General features: G+C 39.5%; 1 protein-coding gene across 1 annotated transcript in view; it reads left to right on the top strand.

The window, feature by feature from the left end:
• Positions 1 to 20,442, top strand: part of SAMHD1 (SAM and HD domain containing deoxynucleoside triphosphate triphosphohydrolase 1) — a 57,191-nt gene that overhangs the window by 11,294 nt on the left and 25,455 nt on the right. Inside the window, exons 4-7 of the mRNA XM_027621825.2 lie at positions 9,737 to 9,897; positions 11,768 to 11,883; positions 13,553 to 13,623; positions 20,021 to 20,176. Of these exons, the coding sequence (XP_027477626.2) occupies positions 9,737 to 9,897; positions 11,768 to 11,883; positions 13,553 to 13,623; positions 20,021 to 20,176 (504 nt within the window). The remainder of the gene's footprint in view (positions 1 to 9,736; positions 9,898 to 11,767; positions 11,884 to 13,552; positions 13,624 to 20,020; positions 20,177 to 20,442) is intronic.

Below are 20,442 nucleotides of genomic sequence, written 5' to 3'. Positions count from 1 at the left end.
GCTTAACCAACTCAGCCACCCAGGCACCCCTTAAACTTTCATTTTACATTACATTTCTTTTTACATTACACTTTTGAGAATCATCCACAACACACAGCTCCACTTTCCCCTCAGAGAATAACTTTTGAAGTTGTACTGAATTTTCATGTCAATTCTGATAAACTTTTGTGTCAAATATTAGTCCAAAGGATAGATATATTTCTTTTTTTTTTAAGATTTTATTTATTTATTTGAGAGAGAGAGAATGAGAGATAGAGAGCATGAGAGGGAAGAGGGTCAGAGGGAGAAGCAGACTCCCTGCTGAGCAGGGAGCCCGATGTGGGACTTGATCCCAGGACTCCAGGATCATGACCTGAGCCAAAGGCAGTCGCTTAACCAACTGAGCCACCCAGGCGCCCCAGGATAGATATATTTCTAAAGTTTAATCTATCAGTAGTTGTTTATTTCTTATCTCCCAGCTCCTTCCAGACCTTAAAGGCCCTTTTTTTCAGACTCAGTGTCCCAAGAATCATTTTAACAAATGGTCAACTGCCTAGCCTTCATCCCAGAAATTCTGATTATGAGAATTTACAGTAAGCCCAGGAATGTGCGTTTTTCACAAACTCTTTGGGATGATTCTGATGTCATAATTAAAGAAATGTTTCTTGGAGTTCCTGGCTGGCTCAGTCAGTAAAGCATGACACTCTTGTCCTCGGGATTGTAAGTTCAAGCCCCATGTTGGGTGTAGAAACTACTTATATTTTTTTATTTTTATATTTTTTAAAGATTTTATTTATTCATTTGACAGAGAGCACAAGTAGGCAGAGAGGCAGGCAGAGGGAGAGAGAGAAGCAGGCTCCCCACCAAGCAGGGAGCCCGATGTGGAACTCGATCCCAGGACCCTGGGATCATGACCTGAGCTGAAGGCAGCTGCTTAACCAACTGAGCCACCCAGGTGCCCCTAGAGACTACTTTTTAAAAGAATAATAAATTAATTAATTTAAAAAACCTGAAATGTGTCTTGATTGGTTGGTGACAGAAATTGTACCTTACTGTTTACCCTTTTGACATCTATAGGTTAAGAAAACTTAGTTTCAGACCTGGACAAAGGTGTGGGGTATCTCATTCCCCTTTTGCACCCTTTAGCATGATCATCATTTATGTTTTTCATCAGTGGTGTTTTATGTATTTTTTTTAAGATTCTATTTATTTATTCATGAGAGACAGAGCGAGAGAGAAAGAGAGAGAGAGAGGCAGAGGGAGAAGCAGGCTCCCAAGGAGCAGGGAGCCCGATGCGGGACTCGAGCCCAGGACCCTGGGATCATGACCCGAGCTGAAGGCAGACGCTTAACCATCTGAGACACCCAGGCGCCCTGTTTTATGTATTTTTACAGTATTTAAGTTATCTAAGATCCCTATGAGAATACATATTTCAATTTTACTTTTGCTAGTTAGCCTGCTTATCATCCATTGAAAAATCATGTTTGAAAAAAAATTTTTAAGATTTTATTTTTTTTAATTTTTAATTTTTTTATTTTATATATATATATTTTTTAAGATTTTATTTTAAGTAATCTCTATACCCAAAGTGGGACTCGAATGTACAACCCTGAGATCAAGAGTCACGTGCTTGGGGTGCGTGAGTGGCTCAGTCTACTAAGCGTCTAACTCTTGATTTTGGCTCAGGTCATATTCTCAGGGTCGTGAGATTGAATTTCACTGCTGGACATGGAGCCCGCTTAGGATTCCCTCACTCCCTCTGCTGTCCCCGCCCACTTGCATGTGTGTGTGCACACGCCTGCACGCGCTCGCTCTCTTTCTCGCTCTGAAAAAAAAAAACAAAAAAAAGTTGTGTGTTCTGACTGAGCCAGCCAGGTGCACCCCCTATCTGTCTATCTATATCTATCTATCTATCTATCTACTTATTTATTTTTAAAGATTTTTATTTATTTGAGGGAGAGAGAGTGCATGTGAGCTGGAGGGAGAGGGAGAAGGAAAGAGAATCTGAAGCAGAGTCCCACATAGGGCTCGATCCCATGACAGTGAGATCATGACCTATCCTGAAACCAAGACTCGGCTGCTCAACTGACTGAGTCACCCAGGCGCCCCCTCCCTTTAAAAAAAAAAAAATTTATTTTTAAGTAATCTCTACACCCAAAATGCGGCTTGAAGCCACAACCCTGAGATCAAGAGTCACATGCTCCATGGACTGAGTCAGCCAGGCGCCCCATGTGTTTTTTTTTTTTTTTTTAAGATTTTATTTATTTGAGAGAGAGAATGAGATAGAGAGAGAGAGCCTGAGACGGGGGAAGGTCAGAGGGAGAAGCAGACTCCCCGCTGAGCAGGGAGCCCAATGTAGGACTCAATCCTGGGACTCCAGGATCATGACCTGAGCTGAAGGCAGTCGCTTAACCAACTGAGCCACCCAGGCACCCCCCCATGTTTGAAAATATTTAATGAATGTGTTTGGTTCAGTCCTACAATAATTTTATAGGCTAAGTAGTGGTTCTTACAGCAAGTATTTTATTTGAAGAATAATCAAATCCTAGCCCTTTCTGAAAAAGTTTCCTAATATTAAAATGCCTCATTCTTTTCATGAAGAATTAGAGTGGTCACTTATCAAAGATGATATTTAACAATTTTGTCCTGTAGTTGGAAGAAAGTTGCTATCCTGTAATCTGTTTTGTGCTTCATGAGAAGGGCAGCATAGGGGGTGCGGTGAGATCATCTCAGATGATCTCTGTGACACCATTTTCACAGCTACAATTTACAACAAAATATTTTTGAAGTAATATTCAAGACAGCAGTTTCATTTTCTCACTTTTATTCTGTTTTTCATCAGAAAGAGGAAACTGTCTAACCACAGTTATAAATTTTAACTTACACTTGTTTAAAACAGATTTTATTTATTTAATTTTTAAGATTTTATTTCTTTATTTGACAGAGAGAGACACAGTGAGAGAGGGAACACAAGCAGAGGGAGTGGGAGAGGGAGAAGCAGGCTTCCCGCCGAGCAGGGAGCCCGATGCGGGGCTTGATCCCAGGACCCTGGGATCATGACCTGAGCCGAAGGCAGACGCTTAACGACTGAGCCACCCAGGTGCCCCTTAAAACAGATTTTAAAGTTACTAAGTACTTCAGTCATTGAGTCACTGTATAGTAATGAAGTCAATAGCTTATATGATTTTAGCTTCAGCAGCAGTACAGCTGAACAAATAATTGATTCCTACTCTAATTTGGTATCCACCTTTTATTCTTTTTTTTTGAAGAGCAGCTTTAGTGAGATATAATTCACATAGCTCATGAGTCAGTCGCTTACAAGTCTACAAGTTGGGGCTCCTGGCTCGCTCAGTCGGTAGAGCATGCAAGTCTCAATCTCGGGGTCATGAGTTCAATTGGGCCACACTGAGTTCAAATGCCCACATTGGGCATAGAGATTACTTAAAAAAAAAAAGATTCTTTATGTATTCTGGATATAAGTCCCTTATCAGATAGGTATATTATAGGCAAATATTTTCTCCCATTCTCTGGATCATCTTTACTTTCTTGGTGCTATTCTTTAAAGCACAAAAAGCTTTTCATTTTTGATATAGTCCAGTTTATTTGTTTTATAAATATTCATTTGACAGAGAGCGAGCACAAGCAAAGGGAGCAGCAAACAGGGAGAGGGAGAAGCAGGCTCCCTGCTGAGCAGGACCCTGGGATCATGACCTGAACCAAAGGCAGATGCTTAACCCAGGCACCCCTAGTTTTTTTCTTTTTGTCTCTCATGCTTTTGTTATATCTAAGAAACCATTGCCTAACCTAAGGTCACAACCTTTTATTCTTGGTTCAGTTTTCTTCATGCTAAATTTAGTTGGCCTCTGAAGGTGGGAATTGTGTAACAGTGAGGAGGAATTACAGTGTTTGACCTAACAGGTGCTAATTTATTACATGAATCTTAAGTGAGTAAAACGCCTACTTTATGTACTTTCTCTTAATATGTGTTAAATTCTAGAATTACCAGCTCTGTATCTTTCTCTGATAGCCCCCTCTCTCTTTTCTTCTGGGTAGAACTGACTACTTTTGTTTCTTTTCCCCCATTCTCTTTTGCCACCACTCTGGACATATATTCTATTATCTCCCTCAGAGGACAGGAATTGTGCCTTACTCATCTCATCCTCAGTGTTTGACATATATAGGAGACAATTCATAGACAATAGGATTTTTTTTAAACTTCTTGGCTAGTAACACAGTAAAGTATCATATAATCTTTAAAAGTGACAAGTGTAGGGGCGCCTGGGTGGCTCAGTTGATTAAGCGGCTGCCTTCGGCTCAGGTCATGATCCCAGGGTCCTGGGATCGAGCCCCGCGTCAGGCTCCCTGCTCAGCGGGGAGTCTGCTTCTCCCTCTCCCTCTGCCTGCCTCTCTGCCTACTTGTGCTCTCTCTCTCTGTCAAATAAATAAATAAAATCTTTAAAAATAAATAAATAAAAGTGACAAGTGTAAGGAGCAGTTTATATTAAATAATACTGGGAGAATAAAAACAGATTATAAACACTGATCAAAACACTTTAATATATTCATACTCATTAAGAGTTAGAAAGGGAATATGAAATAATATAACTTGAATTACCAATAAGTTGTTGCCCAAAATTAAGGAATGGTGTAAAAATGTTAGTTCATCATGGGGTACCTAGGTGGCTCAGTCAGTTAAGCATCTGATTCTCAATTTTGGCTCAGGTCAGGATCTCTGGGTCGTGAGGCTCCATGCTCAGTGTGGAGTCTAGTTGAGATTCTGCCTGTCCCGCTGCCTCTGCCCCTCCCCTCACTCGCTCACATGCTCACACAGGCGCGCACACACACACACACACACACACACACACACACACACACACACACACACTCTTTCTAAATAAATTAAAAAATCAGGGGCGCCTGGATGGGTCAATCGGTTAAGTGGCTGCCTTCGGCTCAGGTCATGATCCTAGGGTCCTGGGATCGAGCCCCACATTGGGCTCCTTGCTCAGCAAAGAGCCTGCTTCTCCCTCTCCCTCTGCCTGCCACTCCCCCTGCTTGTGTTCTCTCTCTTACTCTCTCTCTGTGTCAGATAAATAAATAAAATCTTTTAAGAATTAATTAAAAAATCTTTTTATAAAAAAGTTAGCTCATTAATGAAATGAAGCCATTAGAAGGATAATTATTGGGGTGCCTGGCTCAGTCTGTTAGTCTGTAGAGCATGGAACTCTTTTTTTTTTTTCTTAGCATGCAATTCTTGATCTCAGGTCATGAGTTCAAGCCCCACATTGGGCATAGAGCTTACTTTAAAAAAAAAAAAAGGATGGGGCGCCTGGGTGGCTCAGTCATTTGAGCCTCTGGCTCTGATTTGAGCTCAGGTCATGATCTCTGGTCATGAAATCAAGTTCCCTGTTGGGCTTACGCTCAGCTTGGAGTTGCTTGAGGTTCTCTCCCTCTGCCCCTCTCCCCACTTTTGTGCACAATTGCACGCTCTCGCTCTCTAAAATAAATAAATAAATCTTTTTTTAAAGGATAATTATTAAGATCTGTAAAATGATTAATTGCTCATGATGCATTTTGACATGAAAGGTATATATTATGATATGTTAAAAATGATTTTCAGTGAGTTCTTTCTTTTTTTTTTAAAGACTTTATTTACCCATTTGAGAGAGAGAGTGCATGGGGGAAGGGGCAGAGGGAAAGGGGGAGAGAGAGAATCTCAAGCAGCTCCACACCTAGCGTGGAGCCCTATATGGAGCTCGATCTCACAACCCTGAGATCATGACCTGAGCCAAAACCAAAAGCTGGTCGCTTAACCGACTGAGCCACCCAGGCACCTCTCTTTATTTTTTTTATAAAGCTGCTTAAATTTACTTTGTTTTAACCAGTTATTATACCTGAAAACTTGACAGTAAAAACTTAGACGCTTAAATGGATTAAAAGTAGATTGTAGAATTTTTTTTTTATAATTTTTGCGATCTGAAGAGAAACCAACAAAATAGATTCTAGGGGTACCTGCATGGCTCAGTCAGTTAAGCGTCTGACTTTGGCGCAGGTCATGATCTCAGGGTCCTGGGATTGAGCCCCGCATCATCATGCTCCCGGCTCAGCAGGGAGTCTGCTTGTCCCTTTTCCTCTGCCCCTCCTCCCATTCATGCTCTTTCTCTCTCCAATAAATAAAGAAAATATTTTTAAAAAATAGATTCTGGGGCGCCTAGGTGGCTCAGTCGTTAAGCATCTGCCTTCGGCTCAGGTCATGATCCCAGGGTCCTGGGATCAAGCCCCACATCGGGCTCCCCACTCAGCGGGGGAGCCTGCTTCTCCCTCTCCCACTCCCCCTGCTTGTGTTCCCTCTCTCACTGTGCCTCTCTCTGTCAAATAAATAAATAAAATCTTTAAAAAAATAAATAAATAAAAAATAAAAAATAGATTCTGGGGATGCCTGGGTGACTCAGTTGGTTAAGGATAAGGTTAAGGCTCAGTTGGTTAAGCTTCAGCTCAGGTCATGATCCCAGGGTCCTGGGATCGAGTCCCACATCAGCTCCCTGCTCCCTGCTCAGTGGAGAGTCCTCTTCTCCTTCTGCCTGCTGTTCCCCCTGCTTGTGCTCACTCTCTTTCTCTCTTCTGACAAATATATACAATCTTTAAAAAATATAAAAAATTAAAAAAAAATAAAAATAGATTGTGATGGTTACATTAATTTTATATAAGGGGAAGGAATAGGCCAATATATGATTTTCTTTTCTTTTTATTTTACTTAATTTTTTAAAAAGATTTTATTTTTAATCTCTACACCCAATTTGGGGCTCAAACTCACAACTCTATCAAGAGTTGCATGCTCCGGGGCACCTGGGTGGCTCAGTTGTTAAGCATCTGCCTTTGGCTCAGGTAATGATCCCAGGGTCCTGGGATCGAGCTGCGCATCGGGCTCCCTGCTCTGCGGGGAGCCTGCTTCTCCCTCTCCCACTCCCCCTGCTTGTGTTCCTGCTCTCACTCTCTCTGTCAAATAAATAAATAAAATCTTAAAAAAAAAAAAAAGTTGCATGCTCCACTGACTCAGCCAGCCAGACACCCCTGATTGTCATATATTTAAAGATTTTGGGGGGTGCCTGGGTGGCACAGTCAGTTGAGCATCCAACTCTTGGTTTTGGCTCCAGTTGTGATCTCAGGGTCATAAGATTGAGGTCTGAGTTGGGCTCCAGGCTCAGTGTGGAGTCTGCTTAGGACTCTCTCCCTCTGCCACTCCCCTCCCCTCAAATAAATACATAAATCTTTAAAGATTTTGGAACTCTTTCTTGTCTGATAAGGACATCCAGAAGGTTGAATTAACAACATTCACAGTGTCTTCTATTCCAGAGATACTTTGACATCATTCTTGGTATATTATTAGAGGTGACTAAACTTGATATAGTTTATTGTGGTGATAAAGTGGCTTTATAGAGCAGGGTGAAAAAAAGTAATACTCACCAATCATCAACCATAAATCTAATCTTTGTTAATACGCATACACATTGTTTAACAAAGTTGTAAATTTTAGTCATTACTTGACTCAGGCTGTCAGTATGCAACTTGAATTGAGCTATTTTTAAAGGAAATGACTTCCTTATCACCAGCATCTTCAAATGTTGGACCAGATGACCTAAGCTTTAAGCTTCTTTACAGCATTGAGCTTCTCTAATTCATATTTCATATATTTCTGTGGATGGGCATGGTACACTTTATAATAGCATCTTTTTTTTTTTAAAGATTTTATTTATTTATTTGAGAGAGAGAATGAGAGATAGAGAGCACGAGAGGGAAGAGGGTCAGAGAGAGAAGCAGACTCCCTGCTGAGCAAGGAGCCCGACATGGGACTCGATCCCGGGACTCCAGGATCATGACCTGAGCCGAAGGCAGTCGCTTAACCAACTGAGCCACCCAGGCGCCCTATAATAGCATCTTAACATATGTATCTTTGCAATGACAGTTTAACAGTAGTTATTTATTTATTTATTTATTTAAGATTTTACTTATTTGAGAGAGAGAGTAAGTGAGAGAGAAGGAGCATGAGTGGGGTGTGGGTGGTGGGCGGGGGAAGAGCAGAGGGAGAGGGAGAAGCAGACTCCCTGCTAAGCAGGGAGTCAGATGTGGGCCTCGATCCTGGGACTCCGGGATCATGACCCAAGCTGAAGGTGCCCCAACAGTAGTCATTTAAAACATATTTGAGGGGCGCGTGGGTGGCTCATTCAGTTAAGCATCTGCCTTTGGCTCAGGGCATGATCTCCAGGTCCTGGGATCTAGCTCCACATTGGGCTCCCTGCTCAATGGGAATTTGCTTCTCTCTCTCTCTCTCTCTCTCCCTCTGGCCCTCCCCACTGCTCGTTCTCTCTCTCTCTCAAATAAATAAATAAAATCTTAAAAAAAATAAAAATTAAAAAATAAAACATATTTGAGTTCCTACTATGTGTCAGGCACTATGCTGTGTGCTGAGTTCTGAGAATATGGCAGTATGGCACAGACAAGGCCCTTCACCTCCCAGAATTCTGTACATTTTTAAGAAACTTCATGGAAAAATTTGAAGCAGTTTGAAAATCATGAATTAGATCATTTATTAAATTCCTTTTTTATTTTGTATCTTTCTCTTTAAAAGGCAGTTATAGATAGTTAAGAAATAAGTATATATTTTTTTAAGATTTTATTTGTTCCTCGGGTGAGCCAAGGGTTTTTGCAAGGGAAAAAAAAAAAGATTTTATTTGTTTATTTTAGAGAGAGGGGGGGAAGGAGGGTACATGTACTGGAGGAGAGGGGCAGAGGGAGAGGGAAAGAGAGAATCTTAAGCAGACTCTGCTCTGAGCACAGAGCCTGACACAGACCTCCATCTCACGACCCTGAGATAATGACCTGAGCCGAAACCAAGAGTCAGTCGCTTAACTGACTGAGGGCCCAGGTGCCCCAAGAAGTATCTTTATTTAAAGAAATATAGAGAGGCATTAAATCTTCACCCATATTTAACCCTGTTTAAACTTAGAGTAACAAGTAATTGTAAAATTTATTTTTACTAAGTATTTCTGAGTAATATTAAGTAGTATAGAATTTTATTTTCCTACCTCAGATTTCTTATCTTTATGATAGGAAGCTTCCTTTCTTCCTCACTCCCTCCCTCTCTCCCTAATGGGCAGTATATAGATACATTTAGGGGGAAAAATATACACATTGCCTATAGTAATATGCTTTTATGATCTGAACGAGTGTGTTAAATAAGTATGTTTAACTTGAATTCAAGACTAACTTATTAGGTGGCGCCTGGGTGGCTCAGTCGTTGGGCGTCTGCCTTCGGCTGGGGTCATGATCCCAGGTTCCTGGGATCGAGCCCCGCATCAGGCTCCCTGCTCTGCGGGAGGACTGCTTCTCCCTCTCCCACTCCCCCTGCTTGTGTTCCCTCTCTCGCTGTGTCTCTCTCTGTCAAATAAATAAACAAAACCTTTAAAAAAAAAAAAAAGACTAACTTATTAAAGGCTAATCAAATCATAGTAAAAAGATTAAAATCCTTATCTTTCTATTATTAGAATCCATTAAGAAGAAGTAAAATATACCCAGATCCAATATACTTGATCTGTCTGATAGTAAGGTAATGATATTAATATCTTATTATTTCCTGTAGTCTTGTTCTTACTTGAGAACAATTGAATAGCTTTGTACACTGTAGATAGGAATGGCTGCACAAAAATTTTAGATGAAGTTACATATTGTTACTGATATTAATTTAAACATAATTTTCTAGGTAATTAATGATCCTGTCCATGGCCACATTGAACTCCACCCTCTCCTCATCCGAATCATCGACACACCTCAATTTCAGCGGCTTCGATATATCAAACAGTTGGGAGGCAGTTACTACATTTTTCCAGGCGCTTCGCACAATCGATTTGAGCACAGTCTAGGGTAAGAAGGCAGTTAATGGGGAATTTACAGTTAATAAGTACCTTCTTTATCATGAAATGACTGTCTCATCTTTTAGAGAACAGTTTTACAAAATGGTAATAATATCCATATTTTGTTGATGAGAAGATTGAGGCTTTGATGTACCTTGCTATATTTTATTTTATGTATTCTTGTAAGCCAGTTCAGATCTTTACTGGAAAGATAAACTGTCTATTGACAGGTCATTTGGATGACATATTTGTGTTTAAATATTTAAAACCTAACAGGGTTGGTTACTGATATAACTAACTTTGTAAGTTTGATTTTTTAAATTTTCCTGTTTAGTCTTGTATAGAATTGCCTTTGAAAGCCGATGATTTTCTTCACCTATCAGGAAATTTGTAGATCAGGAAAATATTCATAAACTTAGAGAAGGTGGCACCTCTGTTACATACAACTAAGTTGAGAATTTGGTCTGCTTTTCCATTATAAAATCTGGAGCCAGGAGAATATGGGCTGGGAAGAACTGGACAGTTTTCTAGGTTTCATGAAGTACTCACCCTGTTTTATTTTGTTTTGTTTGTTTGAAGTGTTTCTTGTTTTTTGTGGGTTTTTTTTTTTGAAGTGTTTTTAATAGCCAGAACACAAGTGTCTACCCAAATGTACATTCATTCATCAACACATATTTATTGAAAACTCACTAGGCCCTACCAAACCAACAACATAGCAATTGTCTCTAACTTCGTGGAGTTCAGAGTTAAAGGGGAAAGAAAGATATTGTATTCTCAGGAATTACTTTTAGGGGGAAATGCTACAAGTGCTTTTAACATTTGTCAGGCACTTTATCCTCTATCTGTGTTGTCAGCATTACAAAGCCAGAAGTCCTTCTTTGGAAAAAAAAAAAGATTTGTGGTAAAATACCCAGAATATAAAATTTACCATCTAAACCATTTTTAAGTGTACAGTTCAGTAGTGTTAAATATATCCATATTATTGTGCAACCAAACTCCAGAACCTTTTCATCTTGCAAAACTGAAACTCTGTACCCATTAAATAACAATTCCCCATTCTCCTCTCCCTCTAGCGTCTGGTCATCACCATTCTGCTTTTGGTTTCTATGAATTTAAGTATTCTAGGTACCTCATGTAAGTAATGTTCTACAGTATTTGTCTTTTTGTGACTGGCTCAATTCACTTAGCATAATTTTCTCAAAGTTCATCTATGTTGGAGCATGTGTGAGAAATTCTTTTTTAAGACTGAGTAATACTTAATTATATGGTTATACCATATTTTGTTTATCCCTCTATTTGTGAGTGGACACTTGGGTTGCTTCCACCTCTGGCTATTGTGAATAGTGTTGCTATGAACATGGGTGTGCATATATCTCTTTGAGACCTTGCTTTAGTGTTTTGGGTGTATACCCAGAGTGGAACTGCTGGATCATATGGTAATTTTATTTTTAATTTTTTGAGGAGCTACCATATTGTTTTTTGTAGTGGCTGCACCATTATACACTCCCAACAACAGTGCATAAGGGTTCTAATTTTTCCACGTTCTAGCCGACATTTGTTGTTTTGTTTTTTGGGTTTTGTTTTGTTTTGTTTTGTTTTGTTTTATAATAGCCTTTCTAAGGCCTGTGAGGGTGGTATCTCATTGCGATTTTGATGTTACATTTCCCTAATGATTACTGATTGTGGTCCTGCTTTGGGGATTCTGTTTGTGTGTTTCTGCCTAGTTCTGAAACAGACTACTTGACTACTCTGTTCACTTGTTGTAGACATGTATTAGAGCATTTGAGAAACATGTTAAATTTCTTGAGGTCCAGAAGTATCATCTTTCAAATGGATGGAAGAGTGACTTTATGTTGTTTTTTGTTTTGCTTACTCTGCAGTGTAGGGTATCTAGCAGGATGTCTGGTTCGTGCACTGCGTGAGAAACAACCAGAGCTGCAGATAAGTGCACGAGATGTGCTCTGTGTTCAGATTGCTGGCCTTTGTCATGATCTCGGTATGCTGTACAAAGAACCAAAGCTGTTCATGTAAAACCATAATGTGTTATCTCTCTTTGAAATTAATCCAATTAACCCAAAGATATATGAAAATTGTGTTTTCATTCTGCAGTTAACATTAATCTAAATGTGCCATTGCTTCTTCCTAGCGTGATTCGTAAGCCCAAAGCATTGCTTTTTTTTTTTTTTTTTGTAGTCTTTCAATGTATTTCCCATGTTACACATCTTTGCTACAAGTTATATGAAAGGACTTTCTGATAGTGAAATTTTTTTGACTACTGTGTTTAGGAGGATGTTAGTTTTATCTTTGTTTTATTCTTCTTGTTGAAAAATTGCCATTTTTCTTTCAGTTACTTTATCAAATCCATTCTTCTCATACCCAGAATACATAATCTGCCCTAGTAGATTAACAACAGATTTAGAGAACTCCTTTTCTTCCCTGACCCATGTGAGGTCTTGGACCACTTAAATCCAAGTAGAAGAGTATCATCCTTCTTTGACAAAGAAAGAGAAAAGAGATTGTCCTCTTTGTTATAGGAGTTTTTACCCCCATCTCTTTGTAGTTTATTCCTACCTATTGGAGGAGACTAAGAGTTTGTGTGTGCCCTCAGGGCAGAGAAAGGGAGGTATCTGTGTTTCAAGATAGCCAGATTTTTTTTTTTTTTTGACAGAGAGACAGAGCGGGAACACAAGCAGGTAGAGTGGGAGAGGGAGAAGCAGGCTCCCAGGAAGCCTGATGTGGGGCTCAATCCCAGGACCCTGGGATCATGACCTGAGCCAAAGGCAGACACTTAACGACTAAGCCACCCAGGCGCCCCTAGCCAGATTCTTAAAGGGGTAGGGCACTCTCTTTAGCTTGTCCCCTTGGAGATGTCAGTAGACCAATATCACTCCTAGATGATAAATTTAACAGATTCTAGGTATTTTGAGAGGGTATCATTGGGAAACCTTTGCCAGTCTCTAGGAGTCTGAACACTGCACTAATGAGCCTTTTTGTATAGACTGCAATTTGCAGAAAGGCCCAGGGCTGGTCCAGGTGGAGTCCGTCTTCAGCCAACTAACTCATTTCAGAAATTCTGATAATTATAGAGTTGCGTGTCAACAAAGTTTCATATTATTAAATGAGTGGAATTTAAAAATCACTTATTCATAAGATAAACTAGTGATCTCCATTTTTGGTTGCCCATATCAGCAGTAAAAATCCAAGTGTGTATATTTACTATAAAATACATTATGTACATTATAAAATTTACATGAAAAAAAGATGTTTTTAAAGGATGAGAGTAGAAAAATTTATATTATTTTCTTCCTGCACCCCAATGGATTGTCTTAAAATGGCTATTCTAATATATTCAATCTGAACATGCCAAAGGTTTTTCCTTAACATTCCTTTTGGTTAACACAAAACTATCCTTTCATCAGATTTATGTAAGCTCTGATAACTCAGAGACCCCTCCATGGACACCTGACTTTCCTATATGATTTTATTTCCTAATCTCTTGTTTTAGAAAATAGAAAGGAAGGATTTGTTTGTCCCTTTTTGTGATGTACTTATAGATTATTAATTTCTGTTCATTTTCAAGTTAAGCTAAAAAGATAAAAAAATAGATTTACATTTTACCAGGTTACAAGCAATTTCCTTGTTCTAAGGCTGCTTTTGTTTTTAAGGTCATGGGCCGTTTTCTCATATGTTTGATGGAAGATTTATTCCACTTGCTCGCCCAAATGTGGAATGGACGGTATGTATTCATATATTCAATAGTTAGCAAAGACTATTTAAGCAACCATTGCTTTGTGATAGTATACTTCCCCATTACAGTGTACTCATATTCATGTGTGTGTGTGTGTGTGTGTGTGTGTGTATTTAATTTGATCTCCCAGTAGTCTTTAAGGAAAGAATCATAACCTACATTTTTATAAGTGTAAAGGAACTTGAAGCTCACAGAGGTATACTGATATACAAAAAAATCACAAAGCTTGGGGCGCCTGGGTGGCAGTTAGTTAAGTGAATGACTCTTGGTTTCGGGTTAGGTCATGATCTCATGGGTTGTCAGATAGAGCCCCTCGTTGGCCTCTGCACTCAGCACAGTCTCCTTCGTCTCCTTCTCCCTCTGCCCCTTCCTCCTGCTCGCACGTGCGCGCTCTCTCTCTCTCTCAAAAGAATAAATAAATCTTAAAAAAAAAAAATCACAAAGCTGTTAAATGGTAGAGCCAGCTCTAGAAAACCAGGTTTTCTAGCTGCTAAATTTTTAAAAAAGATTTTATTTATTTGAGAGAGACAGAGACAGAGCACAAGTGGGGTGGAGGGGGAGAGGGAGAAGCAGACTCTCTGCTGAGTGGGAAGCCCAACTCGGGGCTCAGTCCCAGGACCCCCAGATCATGACCTGAGCCAAAGCCAGATGCTTAACAAACTGAGCCACCCAGGTGTCCCTCTAGCTGCTAATTTAATGCTCTTACTATTCTATCACACTATTGAAAAAATAAATAAAAGGCCAACTCCATTTTAACTTTTTTTTTTAAATCATGAAGTAGCCAATACCAGGGAAGTTTCATCATTTATATTAATTGAACTATTTTTTTTTAAAGATTTTATTTATTTATTCATGAGAGACAGAGAGAGAGAGGCAGAGGGAGAAGCAGGCTCCCGAGAAACAGGGAGCCCGATGTGGGGCTCGATCCCAGGACTCTGGGATCATGACCTGAGCCGAAGGCAGACGCTTAACCATCTGAGCCACCCAGGCGCCCTTAATTGAACTATTTTATAATTAGGATATGTGGGTGGCTGACCCATATTTTTGGAATCAATTTTTGAAAAGTGAAGTTATGCTGGCTTCCATTTTTTACCACATTGTATTTCTGGAACATGGAGTAGAAAAGGATATTAATATGTACTGAATGGTTCTTCCACATCAACCTCTATTTTCTTTCTTTCTTTTTTTAAAATATTTTACTTTTCTTAAGTAACATCTACACCCAATGTGGGGCTTGAACTCATGACCCCGATATCAAGAGCCACATGCTTCACCAACTGAGCCAACCAGGCGCCCCTACTTTTCTTTCTTTCAAAGGAAAAATTCATATATAGTAAGTTGTACTGATCTTAAATGTACAGTTCAGTGAAATTTTTTAAAGTTTGTTGTTGGTTTAAGTAATCTCTACACCTAACATGGGGCTCAAACTCACAACCCCAAGATCAAGAGTCGCACACTCCACTGACTGAGCCAGTCAGGTGCCCTGGTTCAGTGAATTTTGGCAGGAGTATATATCCACCTAACCACTAGCCAAGTCAGGGTATGGAATGTCTTCATCTTCTTGGAAAATTCTCAGTCAATGCCTACTTCTCCCTCATCACCTTCTGAGTTTTATAAACTAAGATTAGCTTTGTCTATTCTTAGATTTGTTATAAGTAGAATCATATCGTAGATACTCTTTTGTGTCTTGGTTTCTTTTATTTTTTTATTTTTTATTATTTTATTATTTTTTTATTGTGTCTTGCTTTTATTCACACAATATGATTGTGAGATTCCTTCACGTTGCATGCATCACCTTTTGATCCCTGCTTATTGCTGAGTTAGTATTCCATTGTATGGGTAAGTTGTGATTTGTTTATTTTTTCCCTTTGATAGGATTTGGGTTGTTTTCACTTTTTGACTACTACAAATGAGGTTGCTGTACACGTCACTGTACATGATTTTTGTGGAACATGTCTTCATTTCTTTTAGGTAAAATGCCTAAAAGTGCCAGGTCATAAAGTAGATGCGTGTTTACTTTGTTAGAAACTCCCAGACCTCTCCCATATTGTACCATTTTATGCTCTGTAAGCACTGTGGGAGATTTACTGTCCCATAGCCTCATCAACATTTGGTTTTTTAGATTAACCTAATGAGTGTCAAGTGGTGTTTTGGGGTTTTTTGGTTTTTATTGACGTTCTTCAATGTATGTTGAATACCATTTCCTGTACTTTGTTATTGATACTATCTTTTGTGAAGAGTTCTTTCAACATTAAAAAATGTTGTTTGCCTTTTAATTGTTGATTTGAGTAATTATATATATGATACAACTATATATACATATGTAATAGTGTATGTAGTAACTATATATATATATATATAAAAAACAGATGTATGTATTGTAAAGATTTTTTTCCCATCTCGAACTTGCCAATTCATTTTTTTTAATGGTGCCTTTTGAGAAACAAATTTTAAATTCTTTTTTTTTTAAGATTTTATTTATTTATTTGACACAGAGAGACACAGCGAGAGAGGGAACACAAGTAGGGGGAATGGGAGAGGGAGAAGCAGGCTTCCTGCCAAGCAGGGAGCCTGATGTGGGGCTCTTCCCAGGACCCTGGGATCATGACCTGAGCTGAAGGCAGACACTTAACAACTGAGCCACCCAGGTGCTCCAAATTTTGAATTCTGATGAAGTATTCTGGTTCTTCGACTAAGATGGGTAGTTTCTCTGTAGTTTTGCTGCCTTGGGGCCTCATGATAAAGGACATAAAAGAACTGGCATATTGCCCAAGGCTTTTTTCGAAGTGTTAACTTGGAAAAAGCTCACGTCTGTCTGCTTTTGGTTGCCTGCCAGTACCTGTAGGAAGTTGTCCAGACTTAATAGTTGTTTTCTTCAGCAAGGCTGATCTAAAAAGGATCTATTCAGTCATTTGCAAGTCTTTGTATTTATTTTTTAAAGTAGGCTCCACTCCCAGCATGGGGCTTGAACTCACAACCCTGAGATCAAGGCATCCCGTTTCCAAGTCTTTGTATTTGAAAATTTGGCCTTTCAGAGGTGTCTGGATGGCACAATCAGTTAGGTGTCTGATTCTTGGATTTCGGTTCAGGCCCTGATCTCAGGGTCATGGGATCAAGCCCCACGTGGGGCTCCTTGCTCGGCACTGAGTAGGCTTGAGAGTCTCTTTCCTTCTGCCCCTCCCACTCGTGCGCTCTCTCTCTCTCTCTCTCTCTCTCTCTCTCTCTAAAATAAATACATCTTCCAAAAAAAATTTTATAAAAGATTTATTTATTTATTTTTGAGAGAGAGAGAGAGACAGTGGAGGGAAGGGCAGAGAGAATCCCCAAGCCAACCCCTTGCTGAGAGTAGAGCCTGACACAGGGCTTGATCCCACGACCCATGAGATCATGACCGAAACTGAAACCAAGAGTCAGATGTCTACCTGACTAAGCCACCCAGGCACCCCTATTTATTTATTTATTTTTTTTTAAATTTTTGTTCTTTTAAAGATTTCTTTATTAGAGAAAGAGAGCACATGAGCAGGGAGAGGGCCAGAGGGAGAAGGAGAGAAGCAGGTTCCCTGCTGAGTATGGAGTCTGATGCTTGGCTCCATCTCAGGACCCTTAAATCATGACCTGAGCCAAAACCAAAAGTCAGACACTATCTATTTATTTGAGAGAGAGAGAGAGAGACAGAGTGAGCACGGGAGCAGGGGAGGGACAGAGGGAGAGGGAAACAGAATCCCAAGCAGACTCCATGCTGAGCAGGGAGCCCGACTTGGGGCTCAATCCCATGACCCCAAGATCACCCTCCAAGCCGAAATCATGAGTCAGATGCCCAACCACCAACTCACCTAGGCGCCCCTATTCCACACTTTCTTAATTATTATTACTTTTTTTTTTTTTAAGGTGATTTGTTAGGTTTTTTTTTTTTTTAAAGATTTTATTTATTTATTTGAGAGAGAGAGAATGAGAGATAGAGAGCACGAGAGGGAAGAGGGTCAGAGGGAGGAGCAGACTCCCTGCCGAGCAGGGAGCCCGATGTGGGACTCGATCCCAGGACTCCGGGATCATGACCTGAGCCGAAGGCAGTCGCTTAACCAACTGAGCCACCCAGGCGCCCTTAATTATTATTACTTTATAATAAGTCTTCATAGTTGGTAGTACAGTTGTTTGCATCCTATTCTTTTATTGAGGATCTTTGGCCCTTGGCTCTTCTATTTTAAATTTTATAATTTTCTCCATAAAGGTTTTATAGATCTTCTGTTATATTTACTCCTGAGTTGCTTATAATTTTCCTTGCTCTTGTCCAAACTATCTTTGTGGGACTTAGATTTTTCTGTATATATACATTTTTTGGGGGGTGCCTGGCTGGTTCAGTTGGTGGAGCATGGGTCTCTTGATCTCTGGCTTATGAGTTTGAGCCCCATATTGGGTGTAGAGATTACTTAATAAAAATCTTTTAAAAAGTAATATGTTTTTTTCTGAACCATTTGAAAGTAAGTTGTAGACAAACCCCTTTATTCCTAAATACTTCAGTGGGTATTTCCTAAAAACAGCATTCTCTTACATGACCTCAGTACAAGTACCTAAACCGGAAAATTAATATCGATGCTATACTGTTATCTAATTTTTATTTCTTTCAAATTGCACCAATTGTCCATATAGAAAAGGAGGAAGAAAACTTTTTTTTCTCCCTGGTTCATACATACTACTTAGTTGCTATTTTTCTTTACTCTCCTTTGATCTGGAACAAGTCTTCAGTCTTTATCTTTTTTTTTTTTAAGATTTTATTTATTTATTTGATAGAGAGAGAGCACAAGCAGGCAGAGAGGCAGGCAGGGAGGCAGGGAGAGGGAGGGGGAGAGGCAGACTCTCTGCGGAGCAGGGAGCCCGATGCGGGGCTTGATCCCAGGACCCCGGGATCATGACCTGAGCCGGAGGCAGCCGCTTAACCGACTGAGCCACCCAGGCGCCCCCTTCAGTCTTTATCTTTTATGACCTTGTTATTTTTTGAAGAGTACAGTTGAGTTGTTTCCGGAATGTCCTTCAGTTTGTCTGATGTTTGCAGTTTTCTGATACATACTGTCAGACTGTGTTTTTGGCAGAATGCCACATTGTATCTTCTTAGTATATCACATTGGAGGCACATCAAATCTGTTTAGCACACTGCTAGTGATTTTAACTTTGATCACTTGATTCAGTGTTTACCAATGTTTACCAGATTTCCCCATTATAAACTTTAACTGTTTTTTCTCTTTGTAATTAATATGCGTCTTGATTCAATTTTTTTTAAAAATAGTTGTAGGACCATTTAGGTTTTTGTTTTCATATTGAATCAGTTTTTGGTAGGACCTGTGATGGCACCGATCTCTTCAGGGGATCATTTGATTTTTACAATTATGAATGAGAGAGCGGAGACAGAGTAAAAAGAGGCCAGTTTGAGATTCCCACCTCGATGGTGACCACAAAGCTCTAAAACACTTTTGTTTTTACTGGCAAGTTTGCAGTTACCCCTTTTCGCCACTAGATGGAAGTGCTAACAGAATTTGTGACGATGTTTCAAGGCTGATGAAATGAACTGAATTTTTTTTTTGAAATTTTAAATTTTATTTTAAGTAGGCTTCACACCCAATGTGGGGCTTGAACTCACGACTCAAGATCAAGGGTCTCATGCTCCACTGACTGAGCCAGCCAGGCACCCCAGTTGAACTGAATTTTATAGTGATTCTACCTGTATGACCGGGTAATATTCTTCTGTACCATACTGTGCAGTACGTTTGTACTGTAAATGATTATATCTCATTAAATATATTTATTACTTTTTTAAAAAAATTTATTTATTTATTTGACAGAGAGAGAGAGCACACAAGTGCACGAGCAGGGGGAGTGGCAGGCAGGCAGGCAGAGGGAGAAGCAGGCTCTCCGCTGAGCAGGGAGCTTGAAGTGGGACTGGATCCCAAGACCCTGGGATCATGACCTGAGCCAAAGGCAGACACTTAACCAACTGAGCCACCCAGGTTCCCCACGTTAAATATATTTATGAAATAATGATGAACATGATACATAAAAGGCTTATTGGTAGTAAAATAGAGACAAATTTGACAGATTTTTTAAAAATATCTGCAAGGGATGCCTGGGTACTCAGTCGGTGAGGCATCTGACTCTTGATCTTAGCTCAGGTCTCGATCTCAGGATCCTGAGGTAAAGCCCTGCATTGGGCTCCATGCTGGGTGTGTAGTCTGCTTAAAAAAAAAAATCTGCAAGACAGTAGCTGAAAGCTAGATAATTAACATGCAATAGAAATTTATCTTTGAATTACCTGGAATCAAGAATAATTTGGATTATCTGGGGTCCCTAATGTACTAGAGTCTATAACAGACCATACTGTGTTGACTTTTCCTAGCATGAACAGGGCTCAGTGATGATGTTTGAGCACCTAGTTAATTCTAATGGACTCAAAGAAGTCATGGAATACTATGGTCTCATCCCTGAAGAAGACATTTGCTTTATCAAGGAACAAATTACAGGACCACTTGAATCACCAATCAAAGATTCTTCGGTAAGTTTGTGTACAACTTAATTTGAATTGACTGTGTTTCCCATCTAGCCTTTTCTAGTTTTCTTCAGAGCTATATGAAGAGAGACATTTGGCTATTTTAAGGAGACTAAATGATAAAATACATTATATGTTTCTACTGTGTAATACCAAAAAAAATGAAAGGCTTATCTATTTTTTTAATCTCTTAACTGAGATCTTTAGAAGTTACCCCCCAAATTAAAATACCTATGTAAATATTTTTTGGCAAGTAGATATGCAGTATTCTA

The sequence above is a fragment of the Zalophus californianus genome, chromosome 8 (assembly GCF_009762305.2).
Source record: "Zalophus californianus isolate mZalCal1 chromosome 8, mZalCal1.pri.v2, whole genome shotgun sequence".
Classification (NCBI taxonomy): Eukaryota; Metazoa; Chordata; class Mammalia; order Carnivora; family Otariidae; genus Zalophus; species Zalophus californianus.
This window is presented reverse-complemented; position numbering and strand designations above follow the sequence as displayed.